Source organism: Bufo gargarizans, chromosome 4 (assembly GCF_014858855.1).
Source record: "Bufo gargarizans isolate SCDJY-AF-19 chromosome 4, ASM1485885v1, whole genome shotgun sequence".
Taxonomy (NCBI): Eukaryota; Metazoa; Chordata; class Amphibia; order Anura; family Bufonidae; genus Bufo; species Bufo gargarizans.
Window position 1 is genome coordinate 525,559,361 of NC_058083.1, and position 15,992 is coordinate 525,575,352.

The window sequence follows — 15,992 nt, forward strand, 5'->3', positions numbered from 1 at the left end:
GATTGCATCAACCCATTACCTAATACCGACTGGGTTGCTGAACACCAAAGGCGATTAAATACTGCCCAAGCTATTGTTCAGGAACGTATGGACTATGCTAGAGACCGGCAGCAGAGAGACTATGACCAAGCAGCCCATGCAGAACCCTTGACAATAGGGGCTGTGGTATGGTTAAAAAATAACCGCCGTACCAGTAAACTGGACAGTAAATGGGAGCAAAGTCCCTATGTTGTCACTGCAATCCCAAATGTTGGAACTCACACTCATGAGATCACCCGGGAAGGCAGGGGATCCCAAATTGTACACCGAAACAGGTTAAAGCTCTGCCTGACACCAGAACCCAGTGCCGAGAGTTCTATATCTGAACCCCCTGTGTCAGAGTCATCAATACAGCCCGAGGATCCTATGCAGGCTGTCCGTAATCTAAGGTATGACGCTGATCCCATGCATTGGCTTCTGACACCATGGTTGAACTTGTTGGTGCCCGCTCCGGCACCTACTGTACCTTTACTTCCAGAAGAGCCGGTTCAAGATGCCCCGGATCCAGTTCCCCCTCTAGTGGATCCTGTTGTTCCTGTTGTTCCTGTTGTTCCTGACCAAGGTCTCACGGATGGAGATCCTCCTGTTGCTCCTCTCTCCTCTACCTCGTTGCTAAGGGAAGAGGAGACCCCTGTGTTGAGAAGGTCCACCCGGATGACCAGGGGACGTCCGCCAGTCCATTTAGGAGACTTTGACTATGCTGGTGGTGTCTCCCCCCGAACAGTTGTTACTAGAAATAGCCTGCTTGACGTTTGTGCGCAAGAATGGACTCCTCCACGTGAGCCCTTGCCTGTTCTACACCCACGGGGAAACCCTGTGTAGTTCCTTATTATACTTCAGTCAAGAAAAATAGACTAACCTGGTTCACCTTAAGTCCGCTGTGCCAGGTCAGCGGCCGTGCCTAGGAAGAAAGAAGACGCCCTTTTTCTTGCGTCATTTGTTCATCAAGTCGCAAATGTGATATTTTTGTGCGAAATAGTTGTTTCTCGTATTTATAATGTAATGTTTAAATTATGCATCAGCTTATGTTGGTTCAGGCATGTGTGTGAGTATGAGGCCTTACTCACGTTAAAGTCTGGGGGTGTGCAGCATACGGGTAGGCTACCCGACACTGCTAGGTTGGAATGTGTATTTCCCTTTAAGCCAGTCAGGCCGGTTACCGGCAATCCTTGTCACAGCCAGCAGAGGGAGCCCCCAGTTCAGTATAAATAGGCTAGGGCCTAGCTCTGGAAGGCAGAAGTTTCTAGACTCAGTGCTGAGAGGGTAGAGTAAGCCCTGTAACCGGATTCCAGAAATGAGGAGAAGGTTCCCCTCCTGAGCCCGTATTCGTAGAAGCAAGAAGGGCATAGTTAAACAGCCTGAAGACCCAGAATAAGACAGAGGCAACCTTAATAAGGCAAGAGGTACGCAAAGTAACAGAGGAGGTACGTGATAAGGACATACCCAAGGATACGCCAGAGATAGGGCATCAGACCTTGGAGAATAAGTTCCATATTTTCAGGATCAGTCAGGAATAGAGTGCAAGCCGCCTGTACTGTAACTCCTGTGTTTAACCCTCTGAAATCCACCTTGCTATAACCGGCCAGTCTGTAACTTATGTAAAACCACTGTCTTCATATGCAAACCAACTGTCTTCCATGGAACTGCGCTTCCAATGATGTCCATGCTTGATTACTATTGAAAATTCCAGTAAAGTTCCAGTTTTGGTTGGCTATCACGTGGTTACTCCATTATTCTACATAACATTACACGGCGTGTCACCGTTCAATTGACACTGGCGTCACGAACATTTATGAACTGCCTGTTCCAGTATCTGCCCAGATTGAAGACGACAGTGAATCCCAGGTTAGTGGGTTACTCTGCACTACAAAGCCCAGCATACTGAAAGCTACACTACTGACCCCCTGGGACACTGCAATAAGAGCATTTGAGTAAGGCTACTTTCACACTTGCGTTCGGAGCGGATCCGTCTGGTGTCTGCACAGACTGATCCGCTCCTATAATGCAGACGATGGGATCCATTCAGAACGGATCTGTCTGCATTATATTTCAGAAAAAATTCTAAGTGTGAAAGTTAGTCAGACGGATCCGTCCAGACTTTACATTGAAAGTCAATGGGGGACGTATCCGTTTGAAATTGAGCCATATTGTGTCAACTTCAAACGGATCCGTCCCCATTGACTTACATTGTAAGTCTGGACGGAACCGTTTGGCTCCGCACGGCCAGACGGACACCCGAACGCTGCAAGCAGCGTTCGGGTATCTGCCTGCTAAGCGGAGGCCAAACGTTGCCAGACTGAGACATTCTGAGCGGATCTGCATCCACTCAGAATGCATTTGGGCAGTACAGATGCGTTCGGGGCCGCTTGTGAGAGCCTTCAAACGGAACTCACAAGCGGAGCACCGAACGCTAGTGTGAAAGTAGCCTAAATTGCCCAGAGTAACCATTCTAGGCAAAATAGAAACAAAGGGAATAAATGTCCTAGTCCTGTCTGTTTCCTTTGCCGTCAGAAAGGTAATGTAGCACGCCACTGTCTAGAGCACGGGTGTCAAACACAAGGCCCGCGGGCCGAATCCGGCCCGCCAGACCTCGTCATGTGGCCCGCGTAGCCTTCACCTTTTATTCTCGCTTTTTTTTTTGACACAAGAAAGCCGCCTCTTCAGCGCATGCGCGGCAGCCTACAAGCCAGAGAACGTCTGCCCTCTAGCGGCGCCGGCCGTTCTACACAGGAAACCTCCACTTTCAGGGGTGTGGAATTCCTATCGCCCGACGCCCGGGACATGCAGTTCCGGGCGCCAGGCAAGTAGTTTGAACAGTTGTTTAGCCCTGTGCGGGCAAGTAGCAGGGACATGTCGGTTGGGCAGTAATAGGAGCGGTCATATGCTAGCCGCGAGCTGACCGCTCCTACATCTATGTCAGCCTGCCCCTGCATCGTGCATATGAGTACCGTACATATCACCGCTCCTCCCGGCTCCTGTATCGAAGTCTCCGCCCACCTGCCAGCACAGGAGCGCACAGTAAGTCAGCACACCGTCTCCAGAGACTGAGTAATTGCAGGCCAAGATGGGAGAAGAGGAGTGAGAGACCCCACGGCCCCCTGCAGATGAGCGTTCCTCCCGGAGCCTGTCCACATCGCAGCTCCCGGCCTGAACTGCAAGCGCTGACTGGGGTCACATAGCATTATACTGATTTATGATGCTATGTAACCCTTACAGTTCTGGAATGTGTTGGATAACACTGACAGCATTATGTGACCCCAGTCAGCGCTTGCAGGTCAGGCCGGGAGCTGCGATGTGGACAGGCTCCGGGAGGAACGCTCATCTGCAAGGGTGTCAGAAATAAAGGTTGTGCTGTCTGTCTTCTGAGGCTCTGGCCCTGCCTGCAATCTGCACTGCACGTGGCACTTGAACTATAATGTCTCCCTGTTGCCCCCATACAGTATAACGTCTCCTTGTGGCTGCCCCCTTACAGTATAACGTCTCCTTGTGGCCCCCATACAGTATAACGTCACCTTGCGGTGACCACCCCTTACTGGCCCTATGCACATAAACCAAACCCAGGGAAATCGTACAGCAATATGGATAGTCCTCCGGGAACGTACCATTTCACCCCCGATCCTGTACCTACTCAGAGCATCGGAGCTGTTACACAGTCCAACAGCTCAACAGTGGTGGTAGTTCCGTATACTGGAGAACCTGGCAACTTTGTGTCCCTGGAAGTACTGGCCGAGGTAGATCCTAAACTTTGGGCGGTTGACAAGTATTACGTCAGCCTTTTGCCAGTACCTCCAGCCACTATACGGATTTCCCCCAGTTGCGTATTACCAAGATTACTGCAGTACCTGCTGAGTGTAGTGCAGATGGACAGCCTCAAAATCCAGATCGACAGGTATCTCCAACACTCCTCTATTTCCGGTGGCAAAGAAATCAGCCAAGGGACAGGAAGTCACATTACTTGCTTCCATCCCTCCTAAAGCTTCGTACTTTAGTGCCTTGTCCAATGCCTTTTTCTCTGTACCACTGGATCCCCAGCGTCAATATCTTTTTGATTTTTCATTCCAGGATAAACAACTTACATGGACGCAGTTACCACAAGGGTCCATGACTAGCTCGTTGGAATACAGTTGCAAGCTAAAGGTGGTATTAGATCAGTGGGTGTCAGAGGATCCAGAGGTCGCCCTATTGCAATATGTGGACGATTTGTTAGTTTGTCGTTGCTTAACTATCTGGCATCCACTGGGAATAAGGCTAGGAAGGAGAAATTGCAGTTTTGTATGGAGAAGGTTAATTTTCTAGACCACTGTATCTCAAAAGGAATCTGACATTTGACAATGCAACGGATATATTCTCTTAAAGACTTTACTCAACCTCGTAATGCCCGACAGTTGAGAGCCCTTCTAGGTCTAATCAATTATAGCAGAGATTGGATCCCTAACATCTCATCCAAACTGGGTCCTCTCTATATTCTTCCATCACAAACACCATTTCAATTAACTGATGAAAACTGGTCAACCCTCCAGGATCTGATCAAGGAACTTTCTAGAGCCCCGGCACTAGGTATTCCCATCTACAACCTACCCTTTTCTGTCAAGAAAGTAAAGGGCATGCCACTGGGGTACTGACCCAATTACACGGATCCAGGTATAGGCTCATCATGTACATTTCAACTGAACTGGATCCGGTCATCAAAGACTCACCTTGGTGCGTCCGAGCTGTAGCCGCCTGCGCTGTACTATTGCACAAAGTAGGTGATATAGTTTTAGATTCCCCTTTGACCCTTTTCACCCACACTCTGTCCTAGAGATCCTTAACCAAGTCCAAACCAAACATCTTTCGGCCAGCCATTTGACCAAATATGAAGTGGCTCTCCTTACCCCAACTAACCTTATACTAAGATGATGTTCCATCCTCAATCCTGCATCTCTTCTCCCGACCCAATCAGACTCGGAAGAAGAGAGGGGGGACGAAAGGATTGTGACTGACGCTAACACGACCATGACTGAAAACTCAGACATTCCCCAAAACCTGAGTACCGTTTCCAGAGAATCCAAATTGATTACATCAACATGCCTAAAAGTGGGCCCCACGAGTATGCTTTGATCTGTGTAGACATGTTTTCTGGATGGCCGGAGGCTTGGCCCGTTAAAAAAGCTAATGCCACAACGACCGCCAAAAAGATCCTTTCTGAGGTTGTCTCTCGATGGGGAGTACCCGAAGCCATTGAATCCGACTAGGGGACTCACTTTATGGGACAAGTTTTCAAGGAGATATGTGAGGCTCTCCACATCAATCAGGGTCTCCATACTCCTTATCATCCCCAAAGCAGTGGCAAGGTGGAGAGACTAAACAGTACTATCAAGAACAAGGTCTCCACCAACACGGGTAAACTGTGGTCCGAGTGTTTGTCCATTGCTCTCTACTATGTGCGCAATGCACCAAGACGGCCTCATAGGCTATCCCCATATGAGATTCTGTTCGGGAGTAGACCAAAGACGGGGTTGTACTTTCCCCAGCAGCTGTCATCTTTACATTCTCAGCTGACGGGGTATGTGCAGTCTCTTCAACTGAAACTCCAAAAGATACACTAGAGGGTATATGAATATATTCCTGATCCAGAATCTATAACTGGTTTGCATTCCATACAACCAGGCGATTGGGTGGTCGTTAAAAAACATCAGCGACAGGGACTGGAGGCGAGATATACAGGGCCGTACCAGGTTCTACTTACAACACCAACCTCACACAAGGTCGAGGAACGTGACAGGTGGATCCACGCCAGCCATTGCAAGAAGCTACTGTACCACAAAGCGCAATGATCAAGTACCTCGTATTCCTTTATTCTTTCTGTCTAATGCACTTTGGAAAATGTTATGAGGAATGCATTTGCAGTTAGCAAAGACGGCAAATAGATCCAACTGCTGGGTGTGCTCCAAACCACATCCGGGTCAGAGCCTCCCAGCCATGGCGGCAGTTCATGCCCTTTATGACATCAGGGTGGGCATGAGAAAAATCAACCCTTTAGGTAAATCTGTGGAGCGTCACCTATCCATAGAGTTCAACCATAAATTCTTAGATGGTAACGTCACTTATGGTCTTGATGTCAGCCCTGAGACTTGTAGTAGGCTTAGTAGACCTGTGTGGCTATCCGGTCAATTAGGGCGACCCCAGATTTATTTTAATATCAGCTCTGGATTTAGAGCTAAGTCCATGGGTCAGACCGAATGCCCATCTGGGATCACTGTCCAGATCGACCATAGAATCCCTGACCGTAACAACCTAACCACCAAACTCGACTATATCTACTGGGGGGGAGGGTGTGACATTCAGGATGGTGCAGCAATCCCTTTATCCATCCAGCTGTTGCTCAACTCCCGTAACCGGAACCCTAATGACTTTTGTGTCTCTCTAACTGGGCCCTATTACTTCTTGTGTGGGCAGGCTGCTTACAGAGTCATTCCCTCTGGTAATGAGAAAATCCCAGCAACGTTTTTTCTTCCTAGTAGATATGCTTTTATTTCATCCACAATTAATATGGTACAGGATGCGTTTCGGCCCGTCCAGCCTTTCTCAACTGCATTTGAGAAAGGCTGGACTGGCCGAAACGCGTCCTGTACCATATCATTTGTAGATGAAATAAAAGCATATCTACTCAGAAGCACAAAACGTTGCTGGGATTTTCTCATTACCTTAGTCAGGTTAGTCTCCGCCTCCTACATTGCTGATGGTCACGAGGATCTATTGGTGCAGAGGCGGGTGAGTATGGGAAGAAGGACTAGGAGGGAGCTGTTCTCTGCAGGGGACCGTGCTTGGGCATGGTTTCCGGCATGGACCTGATGGGGTATAGAACTTATAAAGCGGCTGAACAAATTTTCTACCATAGTGGATGTTCAACGAGACAGTCGAAGCCATGAGAGAAGTCTCCTCCGAACAGCAACAGTTAAAAACTCTTCTCCTCTAGGAGAAGATGGCTATCGACTATCTTTTAGCTAAAAAGAGGGGTTTCTGTGAATTCATCGGGGAGGATTGCTGCACCTGGGTGAAAGATACTGAGGACAAGGTACAGGCTCATCTAGATAGAGTTAAGGCGTTACAGGGGCAAGCACGTGTGATTGCAGATGAAGGTTGGAACCCCTTTAAAGGTCTGGGGGGCTTCGGTGATATGTTGTTTTCTATAGGATCATGGCTTAAGGAAATAGGAGTGTATGTCCTGTTACTGCTGTGCTTCTATTTTTTTTCTATGTGGCGGTGAGAATGACCTGCTGCTTGATGAATCGAGTCGCGAGGAGCCGTTCAGAGGACCACGTTATGATCGCATAGAACCATCAGAGTCTTACTCCAGGAGGACCGACCCATGAAGAACCACCGCATTTTAAGGAACCGTCATGGAGAATCACCCTTCCTTTTGAAGGCATTTCTTTATTAGAGACACTTTAGAGACTTTTTACTGTCGCCACCATTGCCGGACGTCGCGGTCAAGCAACCGAAGAGGCCCAAGAATGATAGGCTAGGTTCTTCTTGTTGGTTCATCTGTAGTGTAGCATGTTCCCCTTTACATGTTTATTACCTTTAGAGGTCTGGTTTGAGTGATTTTAGTGTTAGGGAGCCACTGAAATGACTACATATGGCCAAAAAGGGGGGAACTGGTGTGGAAAATTATTGTTTGCCGTATTGTCGCCATCTATCCTATGTAGATGCGCAGATTCGTTCGCATTAAAATCGCGCAGAAACTTTCACACGATGGTTAGGTCGTCCTGACTTGTAGCTGATTTGTGCCCGGCATGGTTATACTGCAGGATACCAGTGTCATGGCGCCGGCTGAGGCGGCAGGGATGGGGACCGTTGAACAAAGGTTTCTTCATCCGCGAGGATAAGCGCGGCAACGAAAATGGAGCGAATAAGTGTGCGAACGTGCGAACATAAGTTTGTGCGATCATTCACATCTTTGCCAGCCAATCACTTTATACCAAAACCTGTCTCCCCATTGGTCATGATTGTAAGACCGCCTTCCATCTTCTGGTATAAATAAACCTCGCCTAGCTGTTGAAAACAGGCACATTATTGGATCCTACTTGAGAACGTCTCTGTGACGTTATTTTGGAGGAATTGCGCACACATCGACGCACACTACACCAAGGATTTCCCGATTGTATTTCTGGCAGTCATTTTCGGTTGTGAGAACGAGACAAAAGAGCAAACGGCGATATCACCACTTATCTAATAAAATCTATCAAAAGGTAGACCGTCGTACCAATACACCTTAATAGGTGCATGCACAGGAACGTTAGGGCTCATTCACTTGAATGGGGTCCGCGATTCGCATTCGACGGTCCGCACCGCAAAAAAAATAGTGCATGCGCTACTTTTTTGCTAGAAACCCCACAAAAGCACTCCGTAGTGCTTCCATGGGGTTCCGATCCGTACCTCCGTTTCGCATCTCCATGATTGCGGACCCATTCAAATGAATGAGTCCGCAATATGGCCTCGGGGGGCACACGGTCATGTGCAAGTGGCCTTATATACTATGTTACTATGTAAGGAAGGGAAATCCCTAGCAGGGGGCGCTGTGCTGGTTCTGTAAGACCAACCCATTCGAATTAGGCTTAGACCTCCTGCACACTAACGTGTGCTTCCTTTTGCTGTATTGCAGACTGCATTTGCGGGTCCGCAATAAATTGGCGCCGTTCCGTGGGCATTCTGCTTAATGGATGCGGACCCATTCATTTCAATGGGTCTGCAAATCCGGAGATGCAGACCGGAAGCACGGAACGGAAACCCACGGAAGCACTACAGAGTGCTTCCGTGGGGTTTCGTCCTGTACTTCCATTCCGCAAAAAGATAGAACATTTCCCATCTTTTTGCGGATCACGGACCCATTAAAGTGAATTGGTCCGCGATCCGCTGTGGCTGCCCCATGGTCGGTATTCATGCATTGCGTGGCGCACACGTTCGTGTGCAGGAGGCCTTAAGCGAATCGACCTTCAGATCATAGATCTGAAGTCAATTAGTACAAAAACTTCAATGTTAATGCTTTTTCTGCACAGCATTAAAATGTATGGGCTTCGTGGAGCCAAACTTCATCTCGCCCAAAGTCGCGTGAGACTTTGGTGAATTCCTACTGTGTTCATATCTGAGTATTTAAAAACAATTAAAATAGCTATCCGAACTTGGGTTTGGTACTGGCTGGTACCTCTACCAAAGCCCGCTTTGGATTCCAATTTTAAATGGTTTTTAAATAAGCAGATATGAATACAGGACTAATGCCCACATTGTGCCCCCTCACAGTAGTTATGTCCTCCTTGTGCCCCCCTTTGGCCCCTAGTGCCCTCTAACACACAATTACTTGGTTCCCTGATGATCGGCACATCCTGCGTTCCCAGCAGCAGCAGGACGCGCTCACACACACGTCGCGCTGCTGGCTGTGCAGGCGGCTGATTCCCGGGCTTTTAGCGCTCCTCCCACTGCCAGCAGCGCGGCCTGAGCAGGGAGCGCCGCAGATCAGCGGAACAGTAAAGCAGGGAGCGGACGGCCTCCTGCTTCACCATGGAAATAAACCGCCCGACTCCCAAAAGTTGAAGTCCCAAGACAAGTATAATAGGTAAAAATATACGTTTGAAGTAAAAAAAAAATATATGCCCTTTCCCATCAGCAAGCCATTTTCAATTTAAAATAAATAACTAAAAAAATAGACATATTAGATATCGCAATGTGTGTAACATCCATAAAAATATAATATGATCCGCCCTGTCAGGTGATCAACATAAAAAAAAATTGTACCAAAATAGACATTTTTTGGTCACAAAAAGCTGAATATCAAGCAATCAAAAAGTCATATCAGCCCCAAAATGGTTCCAATGAAAACATCATCTCATCCTGAAAAAAATCAAGCCCCACAGCAGTATAGGAGCACATATGGGGTGTTGCTGTGGTGGATTTTCTCCTGTCATTTTCTCCTATGGCCCAGTTCTCTAAGTCAACCCCCCCCCCTTCCCCCGCACACCACATTTTCCTGTACTCGTTATACAGCAGCACGTACCTCTCACCTCCAGGGCCTCCCAGGTGACGTCTCCTCCGATGTAGATCTTATCTGCCATTATCTTGTCCATTTGGTCCGTACATCTTTTCTCAGCCGCCTCGTCTCTGCAGAGTGTGACACACAGACGTCTTAGCTTCCTCACTTCTCTATCATCATCCCCCAACCTGGAGTCCCCACAGTGTTAGGGCTCATACACACGACCGTGTGCTGGCCGGGCCCATGTTGCAGACCGCAATGCATGGGCACCGACTGTGGGGCAGCCGCATGCGGATTGCAGACCAATTCACTTGAATGGGGTCCGCGATCCGCATCCGACGGTCTGCATCGCAAAAAAGTAGTGCATGCACTACTTTTTTTGCGGTGCGGAGGGATGGACAGAAAACCACTCCGTAGTGCTTCCGTGGACTTCCGATCCATGCCTCCGTTCTGCATCTCCGTGATTGCAGACCCATCTAAGTGAATTCAAGTGATGCCCTTGTATTGCGGACCCCCTGTATGCGGCCCACGATACGGCCACGATGTGCATGAGCCCTTATCCTGCTGCTCGATGTGCCCCCCGATACCCCCAAATACTATCCTGAAGAAAAATATGTGCCCCCATAGTAATAGCGCTCCTCATAGTCCCACCAATAGTAATTCCCTTCTAGAATGCCCCATTAGTAATACTGCCCCCTACAGGGCCCTAAACAGTGATAACGCCACCATGTGTTACTCCACCCCGAGGTTTCCTCCTCACACACATTCTCTCTGGCATCGTTTTCTCCCACTAAAAATATGCCAGAAAAATGTTTTTTGTTTGTTTGTTTTTGCTCAGTATAAGCGCTTTTTATGTTCTATCTTTCATTTTCCAAAGAAGCTCTGAAAAATAAAAGGTGGAATCCGATTGGTTGCTATGGGCAGCTCAGCCAGATTCCCTTTACCAGTTTTGATAAAACTCCCCCGTTGTGTTTAAAAAAAATGCAAGAGGAGCAAAAACACTCGCTTTATTGCCCTGAGTTTCATATTTTGCATAGACGTTCAGATAAGTTCTGGAGCTGGTGGTTTTCATTAAAAATAAAAAACGCACCAAAGAACGCAATAAACAGCAAAAAACATCACATAAAAACATTGTCCTAATTTATTACAACTAACAGCAGAACTTATAAAACCACAAGCGGGAAAAAAGCGATGTTTGAATTAACATTAAAATAATTGGGAATTTTTCTTTGGTGCTAAATGTCAGTGAACATTCCCCTAATCTACAAGAGCCGCCAGCTGATTGTGTCTGCACTCCAGTCCAGGAGTTGTCAGCCAGGCCAGGTTGTCAGGCTCTCCTGTAGGGCCCCAGGTGTGCTGGATCAGCAGCCATTCCTCCCTATATAAAGGTGATGATGGAGTCTGGGGCCCCTCAGTGCAGATTGGCCCTTGTGCTGGAGCTTCACATCCCAGGATGGCGCTATCAGATGCTGAGAAGGCGGCTTTGGAGCCCTTGTTTGTGAAGATTAACGCTGACGCTGAGAAGATTGGAGGTGAAGCCATGGAGAGGTGAGCGGCAGAGCCAGATAGTCACTGCTACAAGGGGCTGGGAAGGAGGAGCTGACACATTGTTACACCTGGAGCTCCGCCCCCGGCACTACATGCAACAATGTATCAGGTTTGTTTGGAATCTTCCTTGATCATGAAAAACTAATCCAGGAATAGAGCTGAGCATGCATGTTTATCTCAGTGGGGGAGGGGAATGTGTTGGTAGAAATACTGTGTCCATAGAAGTCTAAAAGGATTTCTTGTGAATGATAGTTTTTTTTTTGAGGATGGTAAAAGCGCTATACTCTGCATATAATCGCACCCCGTATGTCTAGCGACTCTGTAAGCGGTCATGGGTTGTGTGTGTTTTCTCGAGTTAATCAGTTAAAATGTAAAACAAATACTAGAGGGTTGCCAATGATTAAAAAAAGGCTGCTTTCTGTCCCAGTGCTACACCTGTCCTCAGACTGATATCAGTTCAGCCTCATTCACTTCAATGGAACTGAAGTACAATACAATCAGACAGGTGAGGTGCTGCTATGACATGAAGGTAGCGATGTCTTCCTAAAGCCTCATTCACACGTTCATGAGAAGGTGGTCAGTGACGCATCCGTGAAGGATCCATGTTGGGTTCATGTTTCTGTTTATTGCTGTCCATGTTTCACTGACCCTGCACAGCTGAGAAATAATTTTCATAGTATCTCTTCCTAATGATCTGTGGCATCTGTGTTGCACCCATGGATTTCACGGACCCTTAGACTATAATTGGGGTGATGGATCCGTGAACACGGACAAAATAGAGCATGCATCAACACAGACCATGTTAAAACATGGTGAATACACCCATTAAAATGAATGGTGACGTGTGCTGTCTGTGGAGAACACTGACATGTGAAAGAGGTTTAATACTTCCTTCCCACCAGTGTCTGGCCATCTTGTTTTCCTTGGTACATGGGGGTAAGGACATTGTTCTCCTATAACACTGGATGCTCCTCTCTCCTCAGTCTCTTCCAGCACCATCCAGACACCAAGTCCCACTTCACTCACATGGATGTGACCCCCGGCAGTCAGGATCTGAAGACACATGGAGGGAAGATCATCCACGCCATTAATGATGCCCTCAACCACTATGGAAAACTGCAGGAGAACTTGGCCACACTGCGGGAGATGCACACCAACAAGCTGAAGCTCAGTGTGGACACCATCAAGGTGAGGAGCAGATCTGTCCAGTGGGGATCAGAAAGTCTGCTGAAAAATGGCGCCACTCTTGTCCATGGCTGTATCTAGTACTGCAGTTCCTCCACAATCACTGTCAATGGTGTTGCACTACAGAACCCATGGACGAGTGGTGCCATTTCTGAGCAAAATGGCATCTAGGTAATATCAATAACAAATCTTCAGTCTCCACATTTGATCTGCAATTATACGGCTGTGTGCATTAACTCCTGCCCTCCATCCCCCAGCTGCTGTGTGGTTGTCTCATGGAGGTCCTCGTCGAGCATTTCCCAGATGTGGACAAGTCTTCCTGTGACAAGTTCCTCAATGAGGTTGCAGTTGCCCTGATCTCCAGCTGACCGGGAGGATTCTTCTCAGATCTGTCTGTCTGTCTCCTGTAACAAGCGTCTGTCCTCCATGATTCTGATGACTGCTCCATGACCTGGGATCTCTTCTCCTGATCTCTGTAATAAATATTATATACTCGTACTCCTGGTACTTTATTGTTTTCTAAACCAAAGATTTAAAAAAAAAAAAAAATACATAAATTCACATAACACAGTTTAATTCTACAAATTTAATTTTGCATCAATTCACATATTTGATTCTTTTAAGGGAAGCTTCTGTTGGGGAAAATTTGGTTAATAATGGCATCTACATCACTGAATCCAGTAGACCAGGGATGCCCAACCTTTGGCCCTCCAGCTGTTGTATAACTACAACTCCCAGCATGCCCAGACAGCCTACAGCAGGGCCTGGTGAGAGTTGGGGTTTTACAACAGCTGGAGGGCCACAGATTGAGAATCCCTGCAGTAGACTATGGGGGCGGAAGCAATGATGTCACGAGGTGTAGAAGACATAAATGGGCTTGTCTGGTCTCGTATATCATAAATTCTCTATTCTTAACCATCTATCAGTGGGCCAGTTTCAGATCTCTTATTGGGTTTTCCTTTTTGTCTCCCTCCTTACGGTGCAGCACTATGGGTTGTCTGAATGTAGTTTAGAACCTACAGAAGGTCGGGGGTCTCTAATCCAGGTTCTCTGGATGTTCTGTGGGGGCACTTTATTAAACAGATTTGCAGTACAAATTCTTTGTTTAATGTTCTGATGTATTACAGCCCACATAGTTTTGTATGGATAGGTCAAGATTACCAGTCCTGACTCTGCCCCATAGGAGGCTAGGAGTTGGACCTAGGTCTGCCCCTAGGTTTAGTGTCTGTTAGCTGAGGAAGTACATGTGCTCGCATCTCAAGGTAAGTCCTCAGTGTCAGACTGACCCACCAGAGGATCCTCTTGGTGCCTAGGCTCTGATTTTTTTAATTTGTGTGAAAGGTCCAGGATAAAAGCCCATTTGGATCTGCCTTTGAAGATAATCACTTGCCACTAGGGTCTATATCTATTAGGTTTTAAATTAATTAGACATTTATTAAGGATATAGAGGTTGGACCCAGAGAATAACTTCCTCTGGGCTAAGGACCCCTCCCTCTAAGATTGTTATGGATTCTCTGGGACTTAGAACTGTCTCTGAGACATTGGTCTCAATAAAGCCATCTCACAGTGCTCCAGAGAGCAAGAACTAGAAGCTCCAAAATTTGCAGAATGAGCACAGTAAGGTGTTTAATGACTAAATGTTTATTCCAATAAGAGAAAGCTATTCCCTATCCACAGGATAGAGGAACATGAATTTTGGTGGGGGTTCTACTACTGGAACCCCCACTGGTCATGAGACTGGGGACTCCATACTTTGTGGAGCAGCTGGTTGGAAATATATGCCACCGCTCCATTCTTTTCCTTTTTATGGGATCGCTGAATGTAGCAGAGTAGTCCTGTAGATAGCAGAACTTTCTGTAACTGGAATTCCCCCATAAGGCTGCAGTGAGGGGGACATAGCTGGTTTCTCCTTTACACTTGGACATGCTCCTGGCCATCTGTATCTTCAGCCCCTCAGCTGGGAATTACAGCCATGTTTGTGAGAGTCTTATTGCCAGCCTTAGATTCTGCAAAGAAACTTTGGAAAGATGGAGAGGAGTACTACAACCTCCATTATTGCTGATATCCATACATTGCTATTGGGAAGATTTGCACTGTGAATTGTTTGGAACTGCGTTTTGATACCATTGGCTGTAATACAGCTCCCATTCTGCACCATAGCAGTAGTGTATCTAGGATTTCCAGCACCTGGGGCATGGGTTCAGCATTGCGCCCCCTGCTGTTGCCACTCCGCCCAATGCATAACTGTATTCACCCCAGTCCCACTGTTGTGGAAAATTATTGTTCGCCATCTATCCTATGGAGATGTGCAGATTCGTTCGCGTTCGAATCGCGGAGAAACTTTCGCATGATGGTCTGGTTGTGCCGACCTGTAGCTGATTTGTGCCCGGCCTGGTATTACTGCAGGATACCAGTGTCATGGCGCCTGCTGAGGCGGGAGGGATGGGGACCGTCGAATAAAGGTTTCTTTATCTGCGAGGATAAGCGCGACAACGAAAATGGCACAAATAAGTGTGCAAATGCGCAAACATTCACATCTTCGCCAGCCAATCACTTCATACCATAACCTGTCTCCCCATTGGTCATGATTGTAAGACCAGCTTCCAGCCAATCACCTGTTTCATTTTTGGTCATAATTGTAAAACCGCCTTCCATCTTCTGGTATAAATAAACCTCGCCTAGCTGTTGGAAGCAGGCACATTATTGGATCTTACTTGAGAACGTCTCTATGACGTTATTTTGGAGGAATTGCGCACACATCGACGCACACTACACCAAGGATTTCTCGGATGTACTTCTGGCGGTCGTTTTCGGTTGTGAGAACGAGACAAAGGAGCAAACGGCAATATCAGTTGGCAAGCCAGGTAGGAGGCCAAGTCGGCCAAAATCATGAGAGTATTTGAGTTAATTGCCCAGAGCAACCATCCTAGGTAAAGGAGAAACACAGGGAATAAATATTCTAGTCCTGTCTGTTTCCTTTGCCGTCAGAAAGGTCATGTAGCACGCTACTGTCCAGCGTATGAGAATGAGGAGGACCAGGTTTCTCCCAAACCTCGTAAGATCACCTCTGACTGGCCCTATGAACATAAACCAAACCCAGGGAAATTGTACCGCAATACGGATAGCCCTCCGGGAACCTACCATTTCATTCCCGATCCCGTACCTACCCAGAACATCGGAGCTGTTACACAGTCCAACAGCTCAACCCGCT

General features: G+C 47.4%; 1 protein-coding gene across 1 annotated transcript; it reads left to right on the forward strand.

Annotated features, from left to right (window-relative positions):
* The first annotated feature begins 11,999 nt into the window (after nt 1–11,999).
* Nucleotides 12,000–13,260, forward strand: LOC122933800 (hemoglobin heart muscle subunit alpha-type-like). Its single transcript, XM_044288822.1, has 3 exons — nt 12,000–12,101; nt 12,580–12,784; nt 13,039–13,260. The coding sequence occupies exons 2-3, from the start codon at nt 12,623–12,625 to the stop codon at nt 13,147–13,149; spliced, it is 273 nt and encodes a 90-aa protein (XP_044144757.1). The 5' UTR covers nt 12,000–12,101; nt 12,580–12,622; the 3' UTR covers nt 13,150–13,260.
* The last annotated feature ends 2,732 nt before the right edge of the window (nt 13,261–15,992 follow it).

Bases quoted from the DNA above. Each gene is read 5' to 3' on its own strand.
- LOC122933800 (XM_044288822.1), top strand. From the start codon at position 12,623: ATGGATGTGACCCCCGGCAGTCAGGATCTGAAGACACATGGAGGGAAG. The intron at 12,785-13,038 runs GTGAGGAGCAGA...TCCATCCCCCAG, and splicing joins TCAGTGTGGACACCATCAAG to CTGCTGTGTGGTTGTCTCAT.